At 45.1% G+C, this 17496-nt stretch overlaps 1 protein-coding gene across 1 annotated transcript in view; it reads right to left on the bottom strand.

Annotated features, from left to right (window-relative positions):
- Positions 1 to 17496, bottom strand: part of MAP3K9 (mitogen-activated protein kinase kinase kinase 9) — a 75792-nt gene that overhangs the window by 15956 nt on the left and 42340 nt on the right. Inside the window, exons 3-4 of the mRNA XM_019451377.2 lie at positions 11647 to 11827; positions 757 to 905 (exon numbers count right to left, since the gene is read on the bottom strand). Coding sequence (XP_019306922.1) covers positions 757 to 905; positions 11647 to 11827 — 330 coding nt within the window. The remainder of the gene's footprint in view (positions 1 to 756; positions 906 to 11646; positions 11828 to 17496) is intronic.

Genomic DNA, 17496 nt, shown 5'->3' on the forward strand with positions numbered 1-17496 from the left:
GGGTAGGTAACCACAAATAGGGCTGGGGAAATAAAACAAGCTGCCCACCCTCAATATTATAAAGACTGAATGGGGAAATATAATGCGGCCGTCCCCATCTGACTCTGTTGAGTTAGCATAAGAAAAGCAAGTCCAGAGACTCTGCCTGCGTGAAGTTCAACAGCCATGACTTCTCATGTTCCTACACGATTCCAGTCTTGACAGTGGGTAATGAGACTCGGGGCCTCAATCTCCCACAAATAAATGAGCCAGCCTTGCCCACCTCTATGGGATGATGATAAGGCAAGGATAAAAGGCACCAGGCTGGGCAGCAGGAAAAGTGAACTCTACCTACTCTCAGCTCAGACACTAGCTAATGGAGTGCACCTTGCCTCTCTCAGCTTTGGGTTTCTCACTTAGGGACCAGATGACTTCTAGAGTTCCTTTCTTCTCCGATGTTCTTTGCTTCTATATGTGTAATACGCTCATTTTTTTATTAAGTAATAAAATGCTAAAGCCCTGGATAGCAGGCTTTAGTTACTGAGCCAAGCTCTACAGTCACTGTAGATGGACAGAAGGGACATCTGTGACATCAGCGAGGCAGGGTGTTGACATATCTTCAAGCAGGTCTTCCAACCACCCACAGGATTCCTCCGTGAGTGACCAATGCTTCACCTCCTTTTTCAGTAACCGACCCTGCAGGACTGTCCGCCACGTACCCAAGGGCTGCCGAAAGGTAAACTTTCTCCAGTTTTGTTCCAGCCAGGGGTCACTTACCTTCCATGAGTTTGGCAAAAGGTTCTGGGCACGTAGAAGGAATGGGAAGAGCGAGCTTGTTCATGGCCACTCCATAAGCTACGGCTAAGCCATCGATTCCTCGGAAGGGCACCTCGCCAGTCAGGAGCTCCCAAAGCAGCACCCCGTAGCTGAGCAGGGGAAGAAGACAGAAGCCACAAGGCAGTCTCACCGACAGGGCTCATGAGATCTTTCTGAGCTGCCCATACTCTTTCTGGGACGGAGGGACACCAACAAAGCAGATGCACCAATGGAATACAGACCGGAAGACCACGAGGCCGACCCACTAAAAGCAAGAGCTCTGGAGTCAGGCACAGTTGATTTCGAAGGCTTGTTCCTCAGATTCCTCATCTGTAAAGTGCAAACAACACGGCCAGTCTCACAAGGCTGCCGTGAGATTCACTGAGCCACTCTAAGGGTTTAAATCCGTGCCAGCCAGCCACAGCTATTCTGCTGTTATCCATAACGTAACACTCTAGAAGAAGAGGCAGCCTCCCAAGAATACATTTTTTTGTCTGTTTTAAGAAAACTTCAGCGTTAGCCACAGATATATTTCTTTGGCTTTAGAAAAGCAGAGACCTGACCACCTAGAACAGATTTTGCTCCTGTAACAGATTTCTTTAAATGCCCATTAGGTTGGATGGATTCCTGCCACTGATCACTTGACAGAGACTCTGTCTAATTCCAAGGGGAAAGTTGCACAAGCGTGGCCGACATGGGGACAACAGAGCAGTGTGTCAGCTGTGAGGACTTCAGTTTCCTCTCCACCTTTCAAAGCCACATGAAGAATTTCTTTTCACATGTCCTGTGAGTCAGAGAATGGGGAGCACAGAATTTAGCGGAATAATTATTCTATGAATTCAGTCAGAAAGAGGCAAAATCATGTAGGGTTCAATCCTTCCAGGAATAACAATCCTTTCAGGACAAGCACCATAAGGCCACGAACAGTAAAGAGTGGCTCTCCTCATATTTTTAACACAAGCCTCAAATTTTTAAAAAATACTCATCGGTAGTTTATAACCAACAAAGTCATGTTATTTTCAAACAAAACATAGCTCAGGTGGGAAAGTGTGTGACTCTTGATCTCGGAGTCGTGAGTTCGAGCCCCACGCTGGGCATAGAGATTAATTGGAAAACAGCCTAATATTTCATCATGGTACTTTGTATGCACAAGATGCTAAGACCTTTATAAACATCATCTTAAATCCTTACCATGAACCTGCAAGATAAATATTATCCCCATTTTGCAGATGAGGAAAGCGAGGTTCAGGTAAGTTTAGCAGCATATATTAAGGGCATATGTGGAATAAGTCATGGTGGGCCCTGGACCAACTCTCAATTTCTTCTCTCTAGAATCTCCTTGTACCATTTCTCTGCTTGGTGAACTATAATCGTCTTTCAAATTCAAATGCTCCACCCTTTATTCATTCGTTTTAAACATCTACTAAAGATTTATTGTGCATCAAGCAAACTGCAGGCCAATGGGATACAAGACACAGATCTTATCTACAAAGAGACTACCGACAGGAACAGAAAAGATGTCAATTAGCACACAGAGTGGGTCACAACAGACATATTATGAGTGCACAAAGAGACAATGATGGGCCCCTGGCCACCTAAACCAGACCAGAACGGGGCCAGGAGACAGCTAAGCCCGGACTGCTAGGTAAAAGAACACAGGGATCAGCATATACAAAGCCAAGGCTTGCCCTCAAAGAATCCCAGGTGACCTGGCATGGCTCCAAAGGAGAGCAATGTGCCAACCAATGCACCAGGGCATCCCAGAAGATCCCCGCAGACGGTCCTCCAGAGTGGCCTGGCCAGTCTCCTTGGACAACGGCGTTCCCCCAGTGCGCCCTCCAAATACATCACTTTCTTTATGTATCTCAACAACCACGAAAAGCCTGGTAGACAGTTACAGGTCTTGTCTTGACAGGGACTTGGCTTTTAGTCTGAGGTTGATGGCAACAATGGACACTTTAGGAAGCCTTCCCTGATGCTGCCAGTGTTACTTCACCCTTGTGTGGGCTGCCGTGGACTGTGGTTGTTTGTCTGCCAGCCAATGGGCCCTGCGAGAACAGGGATGGTCGTTTAACCTTTGCTTTCTCAGGGCCTCGTAAACAGTAGGCCTCATCTGGTGAGTGAGCTGGTGGGAAGCACTGTATGGATAGACAGTCCCGCAGGCTGCACTGGGCGCCCTGGAGTAAGCCCTGAATTCCCAGAATAGCACTGTTATTCTTCCTGCCAAATCTTTACTGTGACTCATCCAGACAGCAGTCGTGCTGGGCAGCTGCTACCAAGTGACCTCTAAGAACTGTCCGCACTGCGGACCAGACTCCTAGGCTACGGTGACCCTCAGCTTCAGTTGTCTGCTCCTGGCATCACTGCCAACCTCCACTCTGGGGAACAAAAACCCAAGGTCCCAAAGAACCCCTCTCCTGGTGTCTGAGCCCTAACTACCTGGAAAGACAGTAGAGGATTTCAAAGATCTAAACATGGGTCCTATTTGTGTCCTCACATCTACTCTGTGACGCTTTTAGTGCTGAGTCCTAGGTGACCCATGGAGATGCCTCGGGCCACCTCGAAGAGGGTGGAGCCAGGGACTCCGTCTCTCTCAGTTTCGACGAGGGCAGCCCTGCTCTCATCTGGCTTGTTTCTTTGTTCCACTGCCATTTTGTTCCACGTGAAATGCCCCACAACTAGGAGAAACGGGTCGAATGCTGCCCAAGGAAGATTCAGACAGACTTGAGTCAAATGTGTCTGCTTCACCACTTACAGTGGTGGGGCCGTGGGAAAGGAAGCTTACCTGTCCAAACCTCAGTTTCCTCACTTGTGCAACAAAGACAGCCAATTCCCACCGCACAGAGTAACTGCAAAGAATAAATAACAGTAACTACTGCTTCTCTGGAAGCTACCCTCTACAGCTAGTGAACACTGTGTGCTTCCCCTTGGGAAGGTCCTGAAACAAGAAAGCCTCTGGTGGGATTTAGGGAGAGACTGCAGTGTCGGCCGAGAGCCTTGCTGAGGGACGACAGCAATCAGGGAAGAAGCATTCCTGGGGACGACTGAACCAGTTAGTTCTCCTCTGCCAATGTTCCTCTTTATTTCTGTAACAGAAGGTGGTGATGTAAATGAAGACTTGGCATTCCTTTGGCAGGAATAGAGTCCAAGAAAGGAACTAAAGAATGACACATTAGATGTGTCTGAGCCCCCGGGAGAGGTGGGCAGGAGAAGCCCACATGGTTTACCTCAGGTTTGACCCACTCTGATGCCCTCTCAAGGTTGAGAGAAGGTCAACAGGCCCTTTCAAGACCTTGTACAAGCGGCCTGGAGGTACCAGCTCAGCTAAAACTCTGCCTCAGTCCCTCCCCCAACAGGGAGCCGCCCGTTCCCACAGTGCTCTCAGTGATTTCCCAGGCGTCCTTGCAAACCTTGGGGAATGCACCCTGTGTCAATGATTAACCACCTCCAGAGGTATGGTAATGCCTTCCACCATTTGGTGGGGTCACAGGTCAGGGAGGGGCGCTCTGTGTTCTCAAAGTGAGGAAAAGCATCAGAGTAGATAGCAACCCAACCAAAGGCACAGCAAATCCACACCTGAGCTGGACCAGGACTATTTTTCTTATTAACCTATGTTGTCTCTAAGACACACATCCTGAAAGGAGAGGGTGTCCCTTGAATGGGCTTCTGCACTTGGTAATTGGCTGTGACCCCACATTCCAGAAACCATGCTATTTAATAATTGTTGGTGAAGATAGTTGAACTACCACATATGAAAGCACTCTGTAAATTGTGAAGTAACACAAAATTGTTCTTGTTGTTGTTGTTAACCAGACCTCATTCAAAACGATGATCTATTTGTTACTATATATGTAATATATACATGAATACATTGACATGGTAAATATTTACTGATATGGTAATATGCGCATGCTATATTACATTATTTATTTTTTTTTAAGAGAGAGAGAGACAGACAAGCAGGAGAGGGGCAAAGAGAGAGAAGGAGACACAGAATCTGAAGCTGAGCTGTCAGCACAGAGCCCGATGCAGAACTCGAACCCACAAACTGTAAGACCATGACCCGAGCGGAAGTCAGACACCCAACAGAGGTGCCCCTGTATTATATTCAAAAGCAGCTTACAAAACAGAATGATCTCATTTTAAGGGACGAGTAGATGAGCACAGGAACAGAAATAAATGCACCAAAATATTAACAGAAGTTATCTTTAGAAGTGAGTAATGGGTGATTTCTTTTTCCCTTTTTTTTTGTTTACTCATATTTTCTAATTTTTTTTCCTACGGTGAACACATTTTACTTCTATAATTTTATTTTAATGTTTATTTATTTATTTATTTTGAGAGAGAGCCAGGTAGGGGCAGAGAGAGAGGGAGACAGAGAATCCCAAGCAGGCTCCATGCTGTCAGCACAGAGCCCGACGCAGGGCTCGAAACCACACACGATGAGATCGTGACCTGAGCTGAAACCAAGCATCAGACGCTTAACCCACTGAGCCACCCAGGCGCTGCAAGTTCTATAATTCTGAAAACTTAAAATGCCTCCACTCCATCCCCCCCACACCAGGCAAGAAGTCATTATAGGAGACCACTAACCACTGCACTCTGTGCACACACAACCAAAGGGAAAGGTTTTGTCAATTACTCCTCCTGAGGCGGTCTAATCCAAGCACATCAGGAAACACATGAAGTCGAGGATCTGGGCCGTGATCATCATACCCTCCATCACAGCATGTGGAAGAGACCCAGAGACCTACACTCGAAAAGCAGTAAGACAAACTCAGCTGGCCTTCGGCATACAGCAATAGAAGAGGCCCAGAGGCCCCAGACCTTGAGGAGTTCCAGGAGGGGTGGAGGACGGACACAGGCTCTGCCCAGTACCTGGCACACAGTAAAAATTCCACAAACATTTCCTGAATGAGTAAATGAGTTACAAGTCGATTTGTGAACAAACGTTGTCCAAGCTCCTGGGCATGTGTGGGCCCTCTCTGGGACATCCTGCTGAGCCCCAGGCCTAGTGGGCCAATCATCCCGGAAGAAGCTGCCCGAAATGCAGGCACAAGGGTATACAGATGGCAATATGGCTAAACCACAAAGTTTTCAGAGACACATATTTAGTTCCTTTTTTTTTTTTTTTAAACTAGGCTTCACACCCAGTGCAGAGCCCAGCATGGGGCTTGAACTCACAACCTTGAGATCAAGAGTTGGACACTTAACTGAGTCACCCAGGCACTGCTCTGATTCTAACCACAGCTTTGTCTCTACCACCTGGATGAACTTAGACAAATGACTTAAACCATCTAAGCCTCGGTTACCTTATCTGTCAAAATGGAAATAATATCCTCTACTTTTGGGGATTCTTGTGAGGAATAAAACGAGATAAAACAGAGGTATAGTGGGGTGCCTGGGTGGCTCAGTAGGTTGAACGTCCAACTTTGGTTCAGGTCATGATCTCATGGTTCGTGAGTTTGAGCCCCATGTCCGGCTCTACGCTGACAGCTCAGAGCCTGGAGCCTGCTTCGGATTCTGTGTCTCCCCTTCCCTCTGCCCCTCCCCTACTTGCACTCTGTCTTTCTCTCAAAGAAAGAATAAAACATTAAAAGTTTTTTTTAATGGGGTACAGTATTTAGCATAGAGCCTAGCTCATAAGCATTTGTGTGGGTAGCAAATACTGTCACCAGTGTATGCATATTGTACATACAGCAATGGGCACAAGTTTTCCTCGGACAAAGGTTTGAGATCATTTGGAGCCACTTAGGTAAGTAGCCTCAAGGAGTAAAGGCCCATCTAAGGGGTTCCAATACATTGTTCCTTGCAGGGAATACTGCAGCGCGGAAGCTAAGATAGCTGGAGGGAGCACAGTGAATTATGTCTTCAAACCACATTCCTCGACCGAGATGAGTCAGGAAGCTGAAGTCCTGGGAACAACTCTAAACTGAAGACCTAGTGGCAGAGCAGACCACATGACCATTTCCAAGCCACCTCATCCAAAGTGCTACTGATTTGGAGTTTACCTCCAAGCCATTCCCTTCAGAGAGCAGAATAACTTCATCAGATGATTCACCAAAGGCTCCTCAAGCCTGCTTTCAGGATCTGTGGTTGAAAGGCAAGACCTGGAGGTTAGCCTTAGAACAAGGACACTTTGGGTAAAAGATGAATGGTCCTGCCCTGTTCCTTCCATGATGGACAAACTCCTACAATGGCCTTGCTCTTCCTTGCCGGCCACTTCTGTCACCATGAAAAGACCTTACATTAGATATTGGGGCTTTCGCTTCCCACTAAGAATGTGCCTGCATACCTGCAGCAACTCTGTCCAAATCAGTATAGCGACAGAAACTTTTGGCGTCTGTGGCAATAAAATCTGTACAATTTCAGGGCCAGGCTGGAGAAGAAGCCTAGCAGGAATACAGGAAGTAGAAAACAGTAATGTTACTGAGAAGTCATGGTTTCCTAGGAAGAAAGGTAAGATCAAGTTGAGTGTGGCTAGTAGCTGATTGTCCCCCAAATCCACTCTCCCCTTCTTCCATCATAAGAGTTTTAGCTGGACACACAGTTACCCAGCTAGAGCCTACATCTGTCTCCCACTTTTGGAGCCGGGTGCGCGCATATAACAAAAGAGCAGGAGATGTACACAACTTCTGGGTTGTCTCCAAATTAAAGACAACCTGCTTGTCATGGATAAGCTCTCTTTCTCTGTTTCTGCAAAATACAACGTGGAAGCAACAGTCACTTAGATGTAACCATTTAGATAAGAACAATGCACTGAGGGACCCGGAAAGAACCTGGGTTTCTGAAGGATCTCACGGGGCGCAGCTACCCCACAGCCTGGACTGGCTGAACTACTCTTTGAGTACTACTTTATTTAAGCCACTGCATCTATAGGTCTCTTTGTAATAGTAGCTTAGCCTAATTAATATATTAGCTATTCTCATTTAGCCTATAGTCAAGTAATGAAAGCGTTAGATTGAAGCCTATGAAATGGCTGTTTTTATATGTCAAAAACATTGGAATATCACTACACAGTTCACACTGATGAAATCTGGCCATATATTTTAAGGGAAGAAAACGCTTTTCTGCATGATAGTCACTTCACCCTATAATTAATGCTTGGGGATATACGATGCAATATACAGAAGCTACAAAACATCACTCAAAGAAATTAGACAAGATCTACGTAAATAGGAATATATCTCATGTTCATGGATTGGAAGACTTAATGTTGTTAAGCTGACAACAGTTCCCAAAGTGACCTACAGGTTTAACACAATTCCCATCAAAATCTCAGCTGCCTATTTTGGAGAAATTGATAAAGTGCTCCTAAAATTCATTTGGAAACGCAAGGCACACAGAATGGCCAAAATAATCTTGAAGAACAGCAAAGCTGGAAGACTCACATGTCCTAATTTCAAAACTTAGTACAAAGCTACAGTAATTAAAACAGAATGGTACTGGGGTGCTTGGGTGGCTCAGTTGGTTAAGCATCCAACTTTGGCTCAGGTCATGAAATCATGGTTTGTAAGTTCAAGCCGTTCATTTGTCAGGCTCTGTGCTGACAGCTCAGAGCCTGCCTTGGATTCTGTCTCCTCCCCTGCCTCCCTCTGCTCGTCCCTGCTTATGTTGAAAGAAAGAAAGAAAGAAAGAAAGAAAGAAAGAAAGAAAGAAAGAAAGAAAGAAAGAAAGAAAGGAAGGGAGGGAGAGAGAAAGGAAGAAAGACTGATTAAAACAAAAGAGTCATACTGGCATAAGGATACGCACATAGACCAATGAAGTATAATTGACAGTCTAGAAATAAACCCTTCCATCTGTGATAAATTACTTTTTGACAAGGGTGACAATTAGGAAAGAACAGCCTTTTCAACAAATGGGGCTGGGTACAGTAGTCCCCCCTTTATCCATGGGAGACATGTTCCAAGACCCCCAGTGGATGCCTGAAATTGCAGGTGGTACAGAACCCTATAGATGTTTATTCCTATACACACATAAATATGATAAAGTTTAATTTATAAACTAAGCATAGTAAGAGATGAACAATAAAATGGAATAATTATAATATATTATAATAAAAGTTATACAAATATGCTCTTTCTTTCAAAATCTTATCATTCTATACTCACCCTTGTGACGATGTGAGATGATAAAAAGCCTATGTGATGAGATGAAGTGAGATGAATGATGTAGGCACTGTGACCCAGCGTTAGGTAATACTGACCTTCTGATGATAGGTCTGACCTTCCAGACTATGGTTGACCATGGGTAAATGAAACCATAAAAAAGCGAAACCACTGATAAGGAGGGACTACTGTAGTCACAGGCAAAAGAATGAAGTTAAACCCCTTACCTCACACCACATACAAAAATTAAGTCAAAATGGAACACAGACCTAAATGTAAAAGCTAAGAGTTTTATAACTCTTAGAACATGGGTATAGATATTCATAAAACTTGGGGATAGTTTCTTAACTATGACACCAAAAGCCTAAGCAAAAGCACTCAAAGCACAAGCAATCAAATAAAAAAATAGATAAATTGGACCTCATCAAAATTAAAAATGTTTCTGTTTCAAAGAATACCATCAAGAAAGTAAAAAGAGGGCAGCTGGGTAGCTCAGTCATTAAGCATCTGACTTCAACTCAGGTCATGATCCCATGGTTTGTCAGTTCGAATCCCACATTGGGTGAGCTCAAGTCCCGCTTCTGGTGAGCACGAGCCCCGCTTTGGGTGAGCATTGCCTCTCTCTCTCTCTCTCTACCTCTACTTCTGCCCCTCCTAGGATTCTCTCTCTCTCTTTGCCCCTCATTCAAAAAAAAAAAAAAAAGAAAGAAAAAGAAAAAAACAAGAAAAAAGAAACCCATAGAATGGGAGAAAATATTTGCAAATCATGTACCTGATAAAGGACTTATATTAAAAATATATAAAGAACTCTTTCAACTTAAAAATAAGACAGATAACCAACCCAGTTTCAAAACTAGCAAAGGATTTGAATAGGCATTTATCCAGAAAAGATATACAAATGGCCAATAAACACACGAAAAGATGCTCAACATCAGGAGTCATTAGAGAATAAAATCCAAATTACAATGAGATACCACTTCATATCTAACTGGATAGCAATAATTAAGAAGACATATAATAACAAGTATTGAGACAATGTAGAGAAATTGGAACCCTCCTACATTGCTAATGGAAATGGAAAACGGTGCAGCTATGGTAAAAAAAAAAATAGTTCGGTCGTTCCTCAAAAAATTAAACACAGAATAACCATATAACTTAGCAAATCCACTTCCAGGTATATACTTAGGGGAACTGAAAATCTATGTTAATCTATGTTCACACAAAAGCTTGCACAAAAATGTCCACAACAGTATTATTCACAACTGCCAAAAAGTGGAAACAACTCGAATGTTCATCAACTTATAAATAAATTTCCATAGGATGGAATATTATTCAGGTATAAAGAGGAATGAAGTTCTGACTCATGCATGCTACATGGATGAACCTTGAAAACATGATAAATGAAAGCAGCCAGTCAAAAAGACCACATGTTGTATTGATTCCATATATAAGAAATGCCTGGAATAGGCAAATCCATAGAGACAGAAAGTAAATTAGTAGCTGCTGGGGACAGGGGGAGGGAGGATTGGGGAATGACTACCAACAGGTATTGGGTTTCTTTTTGGGATGAGAAAAATAATTCTGGAAATAGATAGCAGTCGTAGTGGTTTGAATGGTAGCCCTAAAAAGATACATCCATGTCCTAATATCCAAAACCTTATGTGGAACAGAATCTCCCCCAAAGTCTCAGAGGGGGCATAGCCCTGTTAGTACTGATTTCAGACTTCTGGCCTCCACACTACAAAAGGTCTATTGTTTAAAGCCACCAAGCCTGCGGCAGTTTGTTACAGCAGCCTTAGCAAGCTGGTAACAATGCCGATTGGTACAAAGTTGGTAAATTTACCATAAACCATCGACTTCTACATTTTGAAGGGTGAACTTCGTAATACGTGTATATCTCAATAAAGCTGTTTTTTTTTTAAAACACACATTCGTCATATACACACACAAGCTCACTTTACAACTCACCAGGAAGAAACAACTTCATAGACTGAAGTCCGATGATAACCATGGCCCTTTCTTTTGGTGTACCAAGGTGATGCTACTTCTCACAGCCAGGAGGATGCACCCTCTGCACAAGCTCTTCCTCCCATCAGTGGGGATTAGATTTTTAGATCCATGTGCCTATGACCTCTTAGGCTGACATTTACTAGGGGAACGGCTAGTCTAATCTGTGACTCTGCAGTTCTCAGTACAGGCTTGAGACCCATCTTTTCCCATTTCTGTATCAATGTTCAACAGACAGTGCCCTGACTAAAAGGTTAACCATATAACTAGAAAGCATAATTTCCAACCCACCAAAACAACAGAGATAGCACAAAGAATACTCATCAGTGGAAGAGCTTAGAGTGAGAACAAGTCCAGCAATAACAGCCGCGGTTGCTAAGGAAGCCAGGGGGACCCCGTGGAAGGTCAGTCCCCAGGAATGCCTGGGTGCCCTCACCACCCTACAGTCAGAGATGGGAGTACACACTGCCCCTGGGATCTACTGGTCTTTCCTACGGAGCAATCACTAACACATAGAGGCGGTACCTGCCACAGCACTAAAGGAATTTTGGATAGATGAAGGCGTTAGAAACTGTCCCATGGCAACCTGGGAGTTACTACAGATTGCTGTGAAGGGGTCACTTAGACCTACTTGGGGTGTCTGGGAGTCTATGCATCCTCAGTTCTCCAAGTCCTGAAACACGTGTGCAGCCAAAATAGACCAGGGCGGCACTGCCCCTGACCCTTTGGACCTTACCTCCACACATCACTGCCTTTGGAAAACATGGAGGCACGGATGACTTCGGGTGCCATCCAAGCGTATGTCCCTGCTGCACTCATCTTTGTGGTTCGGTGCCATTCTCGAGCCAGGCCAAAATCAGTGATCTTCAGAATCTTGTTGCTCAGGTCTCCATTCTCCACCTTCTGGAGGATCAATACTGGGAAGAAAAGGAACATAGAAGAAACCAGAAAGTCTGCGTTAATCACAGGGAAACCACCACCTACAGAGCCCTCCTGCCAGATTCTTACCCTCTCCTCTAGGCTCCACTGTGCAGCTACCATGGACTGATGGTAGGAGCCATCATTTTTGGGAAGATGTACCTACGATGCATCCATTTTCGTGGCAAGTCCTTTATCGGCATTATCATTAACTCACAACAACCTTATGAGGTAGGTACCATTGCCATATCCTTTTTACAAGATGAGGAAACTGACATAAAAAATCAACTAATAAGCCAGGACTGACACAGGCAGCCTGACTCAAAAGCCTTCCCTCTTAACCTTCACAGCACACAGCCCATTCACGCCCTATGGAGGGACCCGTGATGTCACAGCTGACCCTTCTGAGGAGAGGCTCCTTGGGCTTCCTATCTGGCCAGGCACCCCTGGGCCATAACCACTCTCAAACCACAAGGAATGGGGTGCATTTTGGAGGTGCAAGGAATCGATTTTCAAGGTTCCAGACAGTGCCTGCACAGTTTCCATGAACCTCTCCCAAGTTAAGTTTGTAAGAAAGCTGTCTCTCGGGCATAGAGATTTTCCTTTGATCCAGGAATTCCCTCCCCCACCCCCAGCCACTGAGAACTGCCTGACAAATTGAAGAAGTCAGAGGATACATGTATGTTCACAACCATGAATCTCTGTGTGTATGACCCAGGAGGAAAGAACTAGTTCACTGAATCAGTAATACTCTGGGCCTGTCTCCCAAGTTCTAACACCAAAGCACCACAGTGTGGAGCCATCTGGGCTCTCCTAGGACAGCAGCTGAGGCGGCTACCTCACCTACATGACAGCTTCAGCTGTCTGCATCCCCTTGCAGGAGTCAATCTTCCTAAAAAGGGCAAACACGCTAAGGGGCACCTGGGTGGCTCAGGTGGGTAAGGGGCTCAGGTCACGATCTCGTGGTTCGTGAGTTCGAGCTCCCCATCGGGCTCTGTGCTGACAGCTGGGAGCCTGGAGCCTGGTTCCAATTCTGTGTGTCTCTCTCTCTGCCCCTCCCTCACTTGCAATTTCTCTCTCTGTCTCTCAAAAATAAATTAAAAAACAAAAAAAGAGCAAACACGCTAAGTGACTGAAGTGCTATATGCCAAGCCGAGAAGCTCTGAGCGGGCAGAGGGTACGTGCGAGCCAGGCCTCCATTTCCACAAGCAGGAAGGTTCTGAAGGCCTCATGAAAGCACAACCTCTCCCGGGCCGGGAGGTTCAGCCGGACGCTGAACACCTGGGATTCAGAGCTTTATACTCAGGACTTCAGAGAAGGTAGGAAGAGTCTCTCCCCATCCCTGCTCTTCAAGTCCAAATGGGAAGGGGAGGGAAAGGAATCCACTGAAGACAGAGTAACAAAAAAGTTGACTCGGTTCCTCCAACCACTCTGTCTAGGTAAACAATGAAAAAAATCAGTTCTGAGCCCTACTGTGCTGGGTCACACCCTCCCAGGGTTGACTTTCCAGTGACCCTCCTGAGGGCCTCTTCAGAAGGCTTTACCTTTACCTCTGAGAGGCAAACTCCTTCAATAAAGGGATGTGTGATGGTGGTACTCTGGGTACCATGGAGGGGTTTAGGGGTGCTTTTTAGGGCACAAGAGCCTTAGGCAGTTCCTTCAAGTCACACAGCTATACTTTTCTCATCCTGCCCCCAGCCTGCAAATGCCCACTGGATTGTTACCTACTGGAAGGATGGTTACCTATTGCTACCTATTGGAAGGACACAGATCTTTCTGTCCTAAGTGCTTCTCAGAAAATCAGCAGTGAAGAGGGGATTACAAGCAGCTATAGAGCTGGAAGCACAAAAGAAAACAGTGCTGGCCCCTCCCTAGATCTAATGGACTAGGTCTCCTTCCTCCACACCCTCTCCCGGACTCCCCTGACACACCCCTCCCCACTCTGAGCTGAATGGATCCAAGTCTCTAAATGCTTGGACAGATTTTAAAAAAACTTTCTCCATCTCCTCGAATAACAAACATCTTTCCAGATTCTTCTGTGCCCCTCTCCCTGCTGGCAGATAAAACAAATATGCCCTCAAATTGCTGGCCAGTGGCACTAAAGAAACCTACCATTCCCCGATTAGAGGCAGCCACCAGCTGCTGACCCTCTCTCTCTAAGCCACCCTTAAACCAAAGATTCAGAGCAAGCCCATCCCCTTACATAGCCAATGGGATTTAGTCTTATCACCCAAACCCCAGGTGCTGGGACAGGGTGAGTGGGAGGAGGGTAACAGTTTGATGATGCATCTAGAACCAGCTGACCTTCCGCAGATCCTAGGCTGGAAGGGGGAACAAAGAAGTTTAGGTTCTGTTACAGGACATGGGTTTAGAGAGAATGAATGGTACGGCAAAGATGTTTAAATACATTAGCCTGCCAGACGGCTGGAGAGGGATGGCAGAATGATGGAGATGGGGCGAGAATCCACCCAGGGAAGGTCTCCCTGAATACGAATGCCTTTAGACAGGGCAGGTCCAGCCTAGTTCCACCTAATCCCCACCACTCCCTGCTGACTTCTATCCGGCTGGCCTCAGACACAGATCCCCATAGATCGGACCCGTGAAGGCATCAGAGTTAGAAATCGCCGGCCATGGGGTCCTGACCTCAGCAAAGAAGAGACTGTCACCAGAAGCCAGCTAGTGATCCTGGCTACATCTATCTCTGCCTAGATCCAAAATATTTTTCATCACCTCCAAAAGGAAATCCATATTCATCAAGCAATCATTCCCCATTCTCCCCTCCACCCAACTCCTAGCAGCCACCAACCTGCGCTCTCTCTATGCATTTACCTATTGTGGATATGTTACATAAACGGAACCATGCGATATATGACACACTTAGCACAATGTCCTCAAAGTCCATCCATATTATACCTTGTATCTGCACTGTATTCCTTTTTATGGTTGAATAATATTCCACGGTATAGATGCCACCATTTGTTTATCTCCCCACAACAGACATTTCAGCCGTCTCAACCTTTTGATTATTGTGATTTAGTGCTGCTATACACACATATGTACATAAATATATTCATTTGAGGACTCGTTTTCAGTGGAATAATGGCTATAATGGTAATTCTATGTTTGCTGTTTCCCACACCAGCTGTGCCATTTTATTTTTCTTAAATTTTTTATTTTTAATTTTGGGGAGAGAGAGCGTGCATGAGCAGGGGAGAGTGGCAGAGGGATAAAGAAAGACAATCTGGGGCAGGATCCATGCTCAGCGTGGGGCCTGGTGCGGGGCTCAATCCCATGACCCTGAGATCATGACCTGGGCCTAAATCAAGAGTCAGACACTCAAACAACTGGGCCACCCAGGTGGCCCTTTCCAAAAAAATGTTTTAGTTGTGCCATTTTACACCCCCACCAGCAGTGTATGAGGGTTCCAATGTCTCCACATCCTCAACGCACTTATTTTCCTTTAATTTTTTTAGATAGCCATCCTAGTGGATGTAAAGTGGCAGCTCATTGTGGTTTTGACTTGCATTTCTCTAACGACTAATGATGCTGAGCATCTATTCACGTGCTTGTTTGCTGTCTGTATATCTTCTTTCAAGAAATGTCTTTTTGGGGCACCTGGGTGGCTCAGCTGGTTAAGTGTCCAACTCTTGATTTCAGCTCAGGCCATGATCTCATGGTTCGTGAGCTCGAGCCCCGTGTTGGGATGTGTGCTGACGGTGCAGAGCCTGCTTGGGATTTTCTCTCTCCCTCTCTCTCTGCCCCTCCCTGCTCTTGTGCTCACTCTCTTTCACTCACTCTTATTTAAAATAAATATATTTTTTAAAAGTAATGTCTTTTTGTTTTGAGTTATAAGACTTCTTGCTATATTCTGGATACTAAACCCTTACCAAATATATGATTTGCAAACATTTTCCCCCTTTCTGTAGGCTGTCTTTTTCCTTCCTTGACAATGTCCATGGATGCACAAAAGCTTTTACTTTAGATGAAGTCCACTTTATCTGTTTATTTTGTTGGTCATGCTTCTGGTGTAAGATGAATTCCATGGCCAAATCGAAGTTTATAAAGATTTACTTGTATGTTTTAAGAGTTTTTCAAGTTCAGCTCTTGTATTTAGGTCATTGATCCATTCTCAGTTCATTTTTGTATCTCATATAAGGGTGTCCAACTTCATTTGTTTGCATGTGGATACCCAACTGTCCCGTTTGTTAAAGAAAATGGCTTTACTTTTAAATTTTTTTTTTTTCAACGTTTTTTATTTATTTTTGGGACAGAGAGAGACAAAGCATGAACGGGGGAGGGGCAGAGAGAGAGGGAGACACAGAATCGGAAACAGGCTCCAGGCTCTGAGCCATCAGCCCAGAGCCTGACGCGGGGCTCGAACTCACGGACCGCGAGATCGTGACCTGGCTGAAGTCGGACGCTTAACCGACTGCGCCACCCAGGCGCCCCATACTTTTAAAAACAGAACAGAGTAGCTGTCTCCCAACACACTTTCCCCAGGGAGAAAAACGTTTAATCACAGCAACTCACTTATCTGTACCGCTGCAGTTAGACCATTCTGAGTTTCTACCACTGACAAACAGCCACAGAACTAACGAATGATTATGCTTTACTTCTTTAAAAACTTAAGAATGGTTTATCAAAATCTAATGAAGTCCATCCAAGCGTGTTGTGTGGCCCTCACCTCTCATGACTAGGGCAGTGGAACAAATCCTGAAATCAATAAGTCCAGGCCTAAGTCAGTGGAGGTGCCGGCCAGGGTAAGGGGAACAGGGGGAAAAGGTGCATCTGAACCAAAAACCTACTGACTAACCAGATACAGAGGCTTGATGGAGAAGGGGGGGGTTTCCCATCTTTCAGACATGCGGGACAAGTAGAATAGAGGTGTCGCAGACTGAAGTTGAGAGGCACAGCCCTTTCAGGAAGCCAAGTACAGTTTGGGAAACATCATGGGTATACGGTGACAGTAACAAGAGTCAGTGTGGATCAAACAAACTAACAAACCAACACCCAAAAAGCAGATGATTTAAATCCCAGGCTCGACACTCCACATAGGACCCTGCACAAATTTCATAAACTCTGCATTTCTATTCTCGTTTCTGTAAAATGGGGATAAAGATTAAAGGTGATATAGTAACAAATCACGTGGCAGAGGGTCTGACACATACACAGCCACTCAGGACACTATAGCTATCATGATTACTATCATGATTAAGTGTCTCATGCATAAGTGGAAGCCATGGGACTCGGCGTTAAAGGTACTGAGGACAGGGGCGCCTGGGTGGCTTGGTCGGTTAAGCGTCCGACTTCGGCTCAGGTCACGATCTCACGGTCCGTGAGTTTGAGCCCCGCGTCGGGCTCTGGGCTGATGGCTCAGAGCCTGGAGCCTGCTTCAGATTCTGTGTCTCCCTCTCTCTCTGCCCCTCCCCTGTTCATGCTCTGTCTCTCTGTCTCAAAAATAAATAAAAACGTTAAAAAATTAAAAAAAAAAAAAAAAAAAAAGGTACTGAGGACACTGGTGGGGAGCCCGGGAGTCCCTGACAGATGATAGCCATGCAATAAATTTTCACTGTATAAATAAATGGAATGGTTGATAAATTAATAATGATAGCTACCCATTATTGATCACTTGCTATGTAGAGGCATGATGCTCTTTACATAACGTATG

Source organism: Panthera pardus, unplaced genomic scaffold (assembly GCF_024362965.1).
Source record: "Panthera pardus isolate Hobbes unplaced genomic scaffold, ASM2436296v1 HiC_scaffold_24, whole genome shotgun sequence".
Lineage (NCBI taxonomy): Eukaryota > Metazoa > Chordata > Mammalia > Carnivora > Felidae > Panthera > Panthera pardus.